This window comes from Eptesicus fuscus, chromosome 9 (genome assembly GCF_027574615.1).
Source record: "Eptesicus fuscus isolate TK198812 chromosome 9, DD_ASM_mEF_20220401, whole genome shotgun sequence".
Taxonomy (NCBI): domain Eukaryota; kingdom Metazoa; phylum Chordata; class Mammalia; order Chiroptera; family Vespertilionidae; genus Eptesicus; species Eptesicus fuscus.
In genome coordinates, this window is record NC_072481.1 from 63509926 (window position 1) to 63523181 (window position 13256).

At 34.8% G+C, this 13256-nt stretch overlaps 1 protein-coding gene and 1 long non-coding RNA gene across 2 annotated transcripts in view; one reads left to right on the forward strand and one right to left on the reverse strand.

Moving 5' to 3' along the window:
* The window catches only part of COL24A1 (collagen type XXIV alpha 1 chain), a 318617-nt gene that overhangs the window by 106669 nt on the left and 198692 nt on the right, over nt 1-13256 (reverse strand). The window contains exons 32-33 of the mRNA XM_054721397.1: nt 8573-8626; nt 1706-1759 (exon numbers count right to left, since the gene is read on the reverse strand). Of these exons, the coding sequence (XP_054577372.1) occupies nt 1706-1759; nt 8573-8626 (108 nt within the window). The remainder of the gene's footprint in view (nt 1-1705; nt 1760-8572; nt 8627-13256) is intronic.
* LOC129150349 (uncharacterized) overlaps nt 1-13256 on the forward strand; it is a 43668-nt gene that overhangs the window by 28093 nt on the left and 2319 nt on the right. The gene's annotated exons all lie outside the window — the stretch shown is intronic.

A 13256-nucleotide genomic window follows, 5' to 3' on the forward strand; every position in this document is an offset into this window, starting at 1 on the left:
ACACAAGACTTTTCATCTTTTCATGACCTAACTTCATCTATCATCACTTCTTGCTTTGACTTTAAGTATCAGTGAAGCCACGCTGCCTCATGTTTGCATGCTTCTGCTCATGCTATCCCTTTTCTTGGAATTCCCTTATTCTTATTCCTTCTTTTCATAGGGATAACACTTACTCATTCCTTAAAACTCATCCCATACCTCCTTCTCTCTCTCTCTCTCTCTCTCTCTCTCTCTCTCTCTCTCTCTCTCTCTCACACACACACACACACACACACACACACACACGTGTGCACGCCTTCTGTTTTCCTTACCCAGGTGAGGTTAAGTGCGCTTAAATTGCCCTGTGAATATCTCCATCATTGGGTTTAATGCATTGTAACATAATTATCTTTTGTATGATCATGTTTTAGAATAGATTATAAACTTCTAAAGAAGTCAGGGACCATGTCTCAGCCATCCTTTTATCCCTCGTAATACACAGTGCAAAGCAAAAACTAATGGCATAATCATGGAATTAAAAATAGGGGAGGAGAACTGAACACATAAAGGAGGAGAAAAGTTTTATTGGGATGTGGTTGCAAAGGTCTGCAGAGGTTAAATAATATAGAATATTATTTATCATGTTAAGAAATTGACATTTTATTAAGGCTATGAGAACCGTTAAAACATTTTAAGGAGAGAGATGATATGACAAAGATAAGCAGGCAACAAGCTAAGAAATGATGGGAGTTGGGTGAGACATGGGATAAAAACAGAGGACCAGAGTACTGGCAATAGTGATGAAAAGGAAAGGTTAGAGTTGAGACATAGCAGAGGGGAGGGGACGGGGACTTATTCAAAGGAGAAAGATGGATAATTGGAGAGGAAGAAGTAGGAAGAGAAGTCTAGGATGACTCAGTTTAAGACTAATGGGCCAAAGGGTTATCTTTCAGTGAGATGGGTATAACAGAAGTTAGAATAGTGGAAAGTAATGGTTTTGGTTTAGATATTTTCATTTGAGATGGATGTGGGATATCTAGGTACATATGTAAAAGACAACAGAAAATAAAGAAGTGGAGCTGAAGACAGAGGCATACATTAGAGCTATCCAGCTGAGAGCTGAGGCAATGGGGAGATAAGGACACATATGTAATACTTTATTCAATAAAAAAAAAGAAAACAAAACCATAAAGTCACTGTGATAATATGACTGCTAAGCTGAGGAAGAAGGACAGCTTCACATAAAAACCAAGAAAGGCTCATCAGAAGGTACAGAGCAGAACCAGGAGACAGCAGTTTCAAAGAAGCCAAGGAAGGAGAGAATTTATGTACAACTTATTTAGTGCTGAATTGAATGAACAACAGAGATAGTAATTAGATTGTATAATCATAACAACCGGGGCTTATTATTCCAAAGTATACGCTGAACAGGGGTCAATTTTCAACATTCTTCTATAAGGAAGATGTAACATAGAAAGCTATCAAGTTAACTTTCAATAGGTTAAGGGGAAGTTTTATTCTGTCATTTAAATTAGCTGGTAAGAGGAAAATTTTATGTATATAAAATTTTTAATGGAATTTTAGGCTTTACTTTCTGAATATGAAATGAAACACTATAGAATTATTCTCCATAATATATATTTAATATATCAGTTATACCTTTGAGGAGTCTTACAGAAAGTACTAAGTGCTAATGAACTAACAAGAAAGAGCCACACAATATTACCTCAGCACCCATTTCCCCAGGAGGTCCAGCATCACCGTGCAGTCCTCGTGGTCCCTGTATTAAAATAAAATTTAAAATCTGAGCATCAAATATTATTCTATATTTTAATTAACATATGCATCTAAATATGGAATTTATAAGATATCACATGTAACATGTCACAATACATTTATGAATGTTTCACTTTACTTTCTGTATAAACTAAAAGTATATCTCTTTTGATACATATGTGTTTCTTTTGTGAATAATAGTAAGATATGCTTGGATTCAAAAGAAAAGATAATACCATTTATTCTTTCGTTCCCTAATTTACTCATTCATCAGTAAATACTCATCAAATGCCTAATAATTATGAAATATTGTGCTAAGGGGTTTCAAAAGTTATCTTATTTAATGGCCATGATGATTATAGATTTACTTAACATTCTGGGGAAATATGTGACAAAAATAGCATTTTTGAAGAAGCAAATATTTGGTCTCCAATGATATAAAAATAGGCTGTCGTACTTTATCACAGTAGAGTCCAGCTGAGTAATTCCTGTTTCCTATGAATGGATGTAACAATGTTCACATGGGATAATCACTAAGGTGCAGCAAAATGCATGATGGGACTGTTATGGAAATCTTGGTCACTGTGATACTGAATAGTTTAATTTTAAGTAAACAACTATTGAGTAATTACCTTATTGCCTAAACATTAAATTGGTCAATTTAAGGGATCTTCTTAGGGTGTGGAAGCCATTTAACTGGCTAGAATTATTTTAGATAAATTCATACTTATTTAGCAGCTACAATATAATGGTATTTCTCCAGTCACAAAAAAAAAGGGCTACTTGCACTTTTTGATCTTTCTGGAAAGACAGTAATTTTGATCTTTCTGGAAAGTCAAAAATATTTTTTAGATTCAGAAAATAACAAGAGATTTAAAGTTTTCTATAAGGTTATACTCCATCACAATTTTGTGAACACATGACTTTTTAAAAATGTAATAATGGGGAGCAAAACAGGTATGATTGGTTATCTTAAACTATTTTTCTAAATTGTTACAATAATGTTCATTTAAAAGTATTTGAAAGGAAAGTATAAAAAACAGATTAAGTCAAATATCATAAATATTTTTTCATAATGTCTTCTAATTCTTTTGTGGGACCATACTTATAAATAATTCTGCAACCTTCTGCTATATGCTTAATATTCTATTCTAAATATAAATACTGTATTACATTATTGTAAACTAGAGGCCCAATACACAAAATTCATGCAAGGGGGCTCAGTCCTCACAGCCCTGACTTTGTCCAGAAGGTCATCTGGAAGGACGTCTGGAAGGTTGTTCGGCTGTCTGGTCTAATAAGCACATTATGCTTTTATTATTATAGATTATTTCATAACAAATTTATTCAAAGGCTACACAATATTCCATTTAATATTTCACAGTACCATAAATTAATCATTTTCTTAATACTAGACATGTATACTGTTTTTAATTCCTCTTTTTGTAAAATGTTGCTTTAGTGGGTTTATTATATGCATGTTGGACCAGTGATAAGTGAAAGTTAAGATCTGTAACATCATGTGATATTATCAAATGACTGAGATAAACTTTCGAATGACAGGATTATAAATAAGGTTGGTATATTGGTGTCACTTATATTGTACTCTATGTATAACTATTGGAGGTATTAAGAGGTCAGTGATATTTTTCAATTATGGCTTATTAAATATCATGAGTAATATTTTAAAATTTATAGATTATTCTCAGAATGTATTCCTGTCCTATTATAAACACACTGAGAGAAACATCTTTGTGCATAAGTCTTTACGTATAGTCTACACTTTTCCCCTTAGAACACAGTCTGAAAGGTAGTATTATTTGGTCAAAAGTCAAGTCAATTTCTAAAAAGGTTGCAATAATTAAAAAATTTTAAAAAAAAAAGCAACATAGAAAAATTACAACCTATTTCTTTGAATGCATACCAACACAGAATATTTTAAAAATTCTTTGTTAATTTGATGGACAACCTGGTACTTTAAAAGTGTGTATATTTAACTAGTTTGGTGTAATATTATTTTTTCCATTTGTTTATCAGCTATCCATGATATTCTATGTGTTGCTTGACCATGCCCTTTGACCACATATTTTGGGAGTCACTTAAAAATATTTGTATATTAGGGACATTATGTATTAAGGACATTAACTTTTATCTGTCCTATTTTACTGCTAATTTCCATGCACTCTGTAGTTTGTCATTTTATTTTAAAAATATATTGTTAAGGATAACCTCCCACCTACTCTCAAACATTATCACTATAGAACACTTGGAAATACACAAAATTAAAAATTACCCAAAATAACCACTGGAACCACTTAATATTTTGATGTATATCCTGAACTTTTTAAAAAAATTAGGATGAGAAAAGTTTTAAATTTGTATATAATTAAATAAAGCTGTCAGCCTTTTATTACTTTTTAAATCATATTTAAATTTAAACATTTACCCTATTTAAAAACTCTTTCACCTACTCTTATTACTTATGATTTAAAAATATTTATTTATTTAAGCCATTGTTTTTATGTACAGTTTGAGGTGAGAATCAAGATGATGTTTTATTGAGTTGTAAACTTGGAACCTGTATGGTTTTGCAAACCAATGTCATCCCAATAAATTCAATTAAAAAAAACACCTCTTAATCAAGTAACGACACTTCCTATTTTTCACTTTATGTTGTAGTGAATGTAACTGCTTAAGGCTTCCTTGAATATATCAAGTTGTTCTATGCCCTCATGTTTTTCCTCATGCTATTCCATTCACCCTAGAGTATTTTTTTCTGTCATATTCTCTTGGCTACCTCTAATTTATCCAAGATTCAAACCAAGTACCATTTCCTTAACCAAGTCTTCTGGGAAATGCATGTTGGGCTAAGTGCATTTCCTTTGTGCTATTTTAGGACGGTACACTAACCTCTATTTTAGTATTTATCCTATTATGTGGAAATGATTTGTTAATATGTTACCTATATTTCTAATAACTGTGAACTCTTCATGTGTTAATAAGCCCCTCAGCATTCAGCACAGCACTTCTTCACTACTGATTTGCAACATTGTCCTCATTAAATATTAAAATCTTTTATATATTTTTCTGTTCCACATATCTGTATGTCTATATTTGGATCAGTGTCACAGAATTTAATTGTTCTAACTTTATTATCCCTTTTAACTTCTAGTAACATTATCTTTTATGACAGGTTAAAAATATTAAGCTATTTTTCCTGCTCATACATATTTATCATTGGAATAATTAAACCAAGCCCCTATACCCAATTTATAATAGGAAATAGGATTAGGTTAAATCTAATACATTAATTTTAAAAGTATCATTTATTTATTTATTTTATTTATTTATTTAAATATGTTTTTATTGCTTTGAGAGGGAGAGGAAGGAAGGAGAGAGAAAGAAACATCAATGTGAGAGAGAAACATCAATTGACTGTCTACTGGGAATTAAGACCAAAACCAGGCATGTGCCCTGACCAGGAATTGAACCAGTGACCTTTTGGTGGATGGAAGGAACCTCATAACTGAGCCACAAAAGCCATGGCTTTATTTATTTATTTTCAAAGAAATCATTATTTATTTTTCAGTCTTCTATTTAGATAATAATTTTTTTTCTACTTAAGTTAGTTTCTAGGTTACTTAGCAAATTTTTGAAATTTTCATCATATTTTTCTTCTTATTGAAGGTAATTTTATACAGTTGTGCACTGTATAAATCTAGGAGTACTATATGCATCAGTTTTGCATTGATTGGGCTTTTTTTTTTTTTAAATGTGATTAAAATCTAGATTAGAGATCAGCAAACCTTTTCCTAAAGGGCCAGATAATAAGTTATTTTAAGCTTGTGGATCCTGTGGCTGCTGTCACATATGTCAAGTTTTCTGTTGTAGCAAGAAAAGAGCCATATTTATACTGTACTAGAGGCCCTGTGCACGAAATTTGTGCACGGGGGGGGGGTATCCCTCAGCCCAGCCAGCACCCTCTCCAATCTGGGACCCCTTGAGGGATCGGGCCTAAATGGGCAGTTGACCATCCCTCTCACAATCCAGGACTGCTGGCTCCCAACTGCTTGCCTGCCTGCCTTCCTGATTACCCCTAACTGCTTCTGCCTGCCAGCCTGATCACCCCCTAATCACTCCCCTGCCAGTCTGATTGATGCCTAACTGCTCCCCTGCCAGCCTGATTGCCCCTAACTGCCCTCCCCTGCAGTCCTGGTCACCCCTAACTGCCCTCCCCTGCAGGCCTAACTGCCCTCCCCTGCAGGCCTGGTCCCCCCCACGGCTCTCCCCTGTAGGCCTGGGTCCCCCCCCACTGCACTTCCCTGCAGTCCTGGTCACCCCCAACTTCCCTCCCCTGCCTTCCTGGTCATCCCTAACTGCCCTCCCCTGCAGGCCTGGTCACCCCTAACTGCCCTTCCCTTGCAGGCCTGGTCCCTCCCAACGGCCCTCCCCTGCAGGCCTGATCACCCCTAACTGCCCTCCCTTGCAGTCCTGGTCCCTCCCAACTACCCTCCCCTGCTGGCCATCTTGTGGTGGCCATCTTGTGTCCACATGGGGGAAGCCATCTTTGACCACATGGGGGTAGCCATCTTGTGTGTTGGAGTGACAGTCAATTTGCATATTACTCTTTTATTAGATAGGATATGAATGGTTATAGATGTGTTTCAACACAACTTTATTTACAAAAGGAAGTGACTGATCTGAGGGCTATCATTGCAAATAGAGTCACAGTTTTGCCTATATATTTCTAAAGGAATCTAAGATTGTCAGGAAGATTTTAAGATAGGTTCTGATTAGAGCTGAACTGGGTACGTGTTTGATTTTCCTCTCACCTCTTTCAGTCTGCTCTTCAGTTCATTCCTCTTCTATGAACATTTATTAAATGTTGACTATTTTTTAAAGCTCAGATCTTTTTCTTCTCTCACTACAATATTCTCTCCCTAGGTCAATTACTCCAGTATTTTTAACTTTCAGTAAATTCCTCTGCTCTGAGTTCCATATCTAATTTTCAACTTCAGATTTGTCAAAGACATCTCAAATCTAACATAGCTAAACTGCACTTATATCCTGCCATTATCAAACCTAGCTTTCTGTTTTTATTTCCAGTTTTAGTAAATGATATAATTATCTCATTAATTCTTCAAGCCAGAAATTGAGGAATTGTACTTCACATACAGGGTATCTATCTCCTGTTGATTTTATCTCCTTTTGAATTTTTTATACCTATGCACTTCTTTTCTCTACTAATCTAAAGGGTTCTACCATCTCTTACCTTGCAACAGAAAGCCACTCTTTTCCATTCTTGTTCCCTTACAGTTTGATCTCTACCTTGTGGTTTGAGTTATTTTAACAAAGCAATAATTGGGTCATAAAACTAGCCCCATCCTTTTAATGGCATCCCTTTGTTCGTAGGATAAAAGTACAAACCCTTGTGAATCTGGCTCATAAAGCTGCATGTATTTTGTCCCCTGCCTCCCTTTCTATCCTCATCATGCACTTACTTTCTATCTGACTCTGTGCCACAACCATGTTGGCCTCTTTTAGATCTTTAAGTAAATGTGTAGTGCTTCTTCCCAGGCGCATGACTTCCCAGGTGCATGACGTTTTCCCGTGTTTGCCTAAGTAACTACTATTCCTCCGGGAGATCACAGCTCAGTACTCCTCCTCGTGGAAGCTTTTCCTACCCCCAGTTAGGATAGTGTCTCTTGGAACTGAATTTCTATACTTTAGAGCATTCATCTCATTTTTAAATTATCCATTTATCTCTGTTATTAATTAATGTGTAATTCTATCATTAGACTGAAAACTCCACGGTTACCACTATACTCCAAGTGCAGGTTCTTAATAAATATTTGTTGATTGAATGAATGAATGATCAACTATCCAAATCCCAATACTTGTATTGCAATGAATTAACCAGTTTTGAATCTTGTTTAAGAAAAAGAGACAACTCTAATAGGTGTTGGCTATAGAAAAGTTGTAGTCTTCTATTTTATTATTCTCAAAATATAAACATGTTTTAATATCTCTTCTGCGTCATTCATTTTACCAATTTACTTCTGTTGTTTTCTGTACTATATCTTGGCCAGGCAGCTCAAATATATGAAACAAAACCTATTTTATCCATTATAAATTGATTCATATTTTATTTACCAGCCTCACTAACCCTATGACCTGGATGTCAATTTTTAGGTACTGTTAAGACATTTAGTAATTTATGACTACAATAATAAATCTTTTCTTGTATAAGGTCAAATATATTGTCTCTGCTGTTGTCATAGCTCTATCAACACACTTATTTTTATTTAAATGTGTTCTTTATTAAGACTAAATTCTCATTCCACTTCACTCCATCTAATAATACTGGCTGAATGATTATATCACTGGGATATGAACTTTGGTCAATTCAAGTTTAACAAACATGCATTAAGTAGATATAATATACCAGACATTATACCAGGAAAGAAGATTGATAAGAATAACTTTTTGACTTTTAGAATTTTCCACTTGCTACTAGCTAAAAATGATGCAAAGGCCACCTATAAACCATTGTGTCAACTGACTCATAAGACCAGCCCAGTAGTTTGTAAGACTATATTGTATTGTAAGTCTTAGAAGCTTGTTACAACATATTACATCTGATACCATCCCAGAAGAATGACTTCATAGGCAATAAAAAATAAACTGTGAGAAACTAGGTGTGACAAGGTCTTTCTTTTTCACAATTCATTTTCCAGGGAAACTCAATAATTAAATTACATTTTTCTAATTATGATGCAAGGTTTTGTGTTATTGAAAAGTATACAGATAAACTTACTGGTTCTCCTGCTAGTCCCCTGTCTCCAGTACTCCCAGGAGGTCCTTGTGAACCCTGAACAAACAAAGGCAAACTTGAAGAAAAAGTGGTGCTTGAAAATGTTTTAGACAGTTCCCTTACCTCAGCTTTCTTTTACAATTGTCCCACCTAACTTTTCTGTCTACTTCTATTCTTTTTTTTCCCTTTTGTGGTAAAATATACATAACATAAAATTCACCATTTTAACAATTTTTAAATGTACAGTTCTGTGGCTTTAAGTACATTCACACTGCTGTGCTACCATTACCACCATCTACCCTTAAACCATTTTATCTTTCCAAACTGAAACTCTATACTCATTAAATAATTGCCTATCTCCCCCCTCCACTCCTATGGCAACCACCATTCTAGTTTCAGTCTCTGAATTTGACTACCTTATAGAAGAACGAATATAATATTTGTTCTTTTGTGTCTGCCTTATTTCATGTAGCACAATGTCTTCAAGGCTTATCCGTGTTGTGACATGTGTTAAGACTTCCTTCCTTTTCAAGGTTGAATAACATTCCATAATATGTATATACTACATTTTGTATGTTAATTTATGTGTCAGTGAACATTTGGGATTTCTACCTTTTGGCTACTGTGAATAATGCTCCTATAAACACTGTTGTACAAATATCACTTTGAGTCCCTACTTTCAATACTTTTAGATATATACCTAGAAGTGAAATTGATAGATTAAATGGTAAGTCTATCTTTAAATGTTTGAAGAATCACCAAACAGTTTTCTACTATAGCCCCACCATTTAACATTCCCATCAGCAATGCACAAGGATTCCAATTTCTCCACATTCTTGCCAACATTGGTTAATTTCTATGTGCATGTGTGTGTGTTTCTTTTCTATTTATTTTTAAATAATAGTCATCCTAATGGGTAGGAAGTGGTATCTCATTGTGGTTTTGATTTGCATTTCTCTAATGACTAGTAATATTGAGCATCTATTCATGTGCTTATTGGCCATTTGTATATCTTCTTTGGAATAATGCCTATTCAAGTTCTTTGCCATTTTTTGGTCACATTTTTGTTGTGGTCAAGCTTTAGGAGTTCTTTATATCTATGTGTATTTTTGTATTTAATTCCCTTCCTATACAGTGACAAATAATTATGCATAATTATTTTAAATCTGGATTTTTAATAACTTTAATATTGACAAAAGTACTTTTGTACAAAAATAATATCCTTGTAATGTGCTAAAAAGTATGACTTATGCCCTTAAAACCTGGTAAAGCACAAGGATTTCAGGCCCTAGATGACCAAATTGGAGCCCTCTAATGTCTTCTGCCCCCCACTTTTTATACTATGCCATCTATGCTACCATAAAATTGTCTCTTATATGTGGGGGTATATTCTAAAATGGTACATAAAACTCTAAATGAAATTCCAGGCCCTCTTTGATTCTCCTATTCAAAGATTTACTGAGCATGCACTGTGTACCAAACATTGATGACTACTAATCTATAATAATAAAAGCATAATATGCTAATTAGATCAAGCAGCCGAACAACCTTCTGGACGTCATTTCGGATGTCTGTCTGGACGACCTTCTGGACAAAGCCATGGTGGTGGGGGCCGAGGCAGAGGCGTCCGCAACAGCGGATGGGGGCTGAGGCAGAGGTGGTTAGGGCAATCAGGCTGGCAGGCAGAGGTGGTTAGGGGCGATCAGGCAGGCAGAGTGATTAGGGGTCATCAGGCAGGCAGGCGAGCATTTAGGGGCAATCAGGCAGGCAGGCAGAGGTGGTTAGGGACAATCAGGCAGGCAGGCAGGTGGGTGGTTAGGAGCCAGTGGTCACAGATGGCAAGAGGGATCCCGGATTGCGAGAGGGTTCAGACCAGGCTGAAGGACTCCCCCGCCCCCCGTGTGAGAATTTCATGCACCAGGCCTCTATTGATATATAAAATACTGCCCTTGTCTATTTGAAATCTGCCTCCTCTATATTATTGGCCTTGGGAAGGCTGGCAACTGTACAGTGGATCACAATTACTATTTATCTTAAAACTAAAAGCTAAGAGAAAATACAATATTAGATTAGAAGTACAGATATTCAAAATTCCTAGCCACATGCAATCTTCTAAGTTACAATCATTAATGCTATGTATAATTATGCATGGTTCTCCTGTTGGAGAAAGAAAGATATGTAAAATCATGGACTTCCATCTGACTAAGACCCTGTTTCAGTAATGAAAGTCACATGCTACCCATTACTCCAGGCTCCTAAATTAAGTGACAGAATCAACATAAGGGATCCTAACTGAAACACACAGTGAAAATTTAGAACCTTAAATAATGTCTGCTTAGTTTGCTTTGTAAAGTGTGTTTGCACACAATATCAGCTTCACATATACTTTTAATGCTGTTAATGGTGCATAAAAGCTGTTTGGCAAAGCTATGAAATGACTTAAGTGGACTCTATTTTTATTGGAGATGAAGAAGAAAAGCAAAAGCTGGCACAAAATAAAAATTCCCTTTAAGGCTTTACAGATGCTACTGAAAAGACATTATTTGTAGTAGACCTCCTTGCTCCATGACTTGAACTCAGTAATTATGAATATGATGACCAGGACAATAATGACTGTTAGGGTTGCAATTTATTGAGAACCTATGCCAAACAAATAATAAACATCATTTGTTATAATAATAAAAAGTATCTAATTTTAAAGATAGGGAAACTGAGGTCCTGTAATTTGTGCAAAGTGGAAACAGCTGGTAAGTGGCAGAACCAATATTTGCCCTCCAATATGTGTGATCCATGACATGCTCTTCCTCAATACCAAACTGCTTTCTACTGATTTCAATGAGGAATCATTCAATGCCTTTTCCCTCTTCAACAAATATGTAGCGCATCCTCAAAGACTTTTTATGAGAATAAGCAAGGGAACATATAAATGTTATTTCCATGGCTACACCTTGACTGTAGGATCATTAAAACTGTGTGCATTCTGCTTCATTATCTGAAGAATGGGGAAAGAATAGAGTTAATACTACATACTTTTTGTATTATAAGAATTATGAAATAAATGTTTCTCAAGTATTTTGAGTTACTCCTGAGAAAATTCTATTTAAAGACCTGGTAAGAGTTCCCACTTCTAATATTGGCCAAATAGCTCCTATAAACCAACCTATATGGAGAAAACTATAAACCTAGGAAAAAATAATTTTTCAAAAAGATCTGAAGGGCTTCAGGAAAGACCAAAAATAGGCAAGAACTAGAGTGGAGAGGTCTACACATAGAAGAAGAGAATGTCACTAAGTGAGTTTCTGATTTTTTAATGGCTTTTAGCCAGAGAGTAAGCCATATAGGATGGTTTTTAAAAAGCAAGATAGAGACCTGTAGTCTCACTGGCATAGAGAATCAGAGGGCAGAATTTGTAGTGACGACAGCTCCTAGAAAATGATGGAAGACAGAGGAAGCCTCAAAACCTGAGTATAAACTCTGCTTAAGTCTCTTGTTGATATTTGAACTATACAATGGTGAAGTAGACTCCAAGTAGCCAATCCAAGACTAAAAAAAAAGAAACTAAACAGAGATTTTCACCTACCACAGAGCCTAGAATCCAGCCAAATTAACTGCCAGCCAAATTTAAAAAAGAAATACCTTTCAAAGGAATAATAGAATTTGGAGTCTCTATAATGCATTATTCAAAATGTCCAGGATATAATTTCAAATTACTGGACAGAAAAATTTCCCTTTTTCATAAGAAATAGCAATCAATGGAAACAAAACTCAAAATCACTCAGATGTTAGCTTTTCACACAAGAATTTTAAAGTAGCTATCATAAATAGGATCAATAATGTAAATATACACACACACACACTGTATATATGCTCATGAAGAATAAACAAATAGGAAATCTCAAAAAAGAAATTACAGAACTGAAAATTAAATATCTGACATAAAACTTAAAACTATAATATCATAAATAAAATTTCAATCAATGGGCTTAACAAATGAGTAAAGAATGATTGGGCTTATCCAATTAAAAAAGAAAATGGAAAAAAGGAAGATTGGCATATGAATGTATAGAACCTCAGGGACCTAAGGGACGTCATCAAATGTTTAACATGTATATTTAATTGGAATTTAAGGAGGAAAGAGGAGAGAAGAGAGGGTAGAAAAAATATCTGAAAAAAACAAAGTTGAAAAATTTCCAATTTACTGAAAACACCAATTTATCCACATAAGAAGCTCAGCAAACCTCATGCTCACTATATGCAAAACAAACAAACAAAACCCACAAAAAACACAGCCATCTAGGCGCATCATACTCAAATTGCTAAAAATAAAATAAATAGAGAAAATCTTGAAAGCAGCCAGAAAAAAATTGTTAACATTATTTGTAGGGGAATAATGATAAAAATGTGTGGACTTCTCAGTAGAAATAATGGAGGTCAAAAGAAAAATGACATCAATTTTTTCTGTGCTAAATAAAATCAAATAAAAGAAAACTATCAACCCAGAATTTTATATCATGTGAAAATATCCTTCAAGAATGAAGGTGAAATAAAGACATTCTCATAAATAAAACTAAGAGAATTAATCAGTAGCAGAACTTGACTATAAGAATCTAAAGGAAGTTCTATAGCAGTGGTTCTCAACCTTTTTAATGCTGTGACCCTTTAATAGAGTTCTTCATGTTGTGGTGAC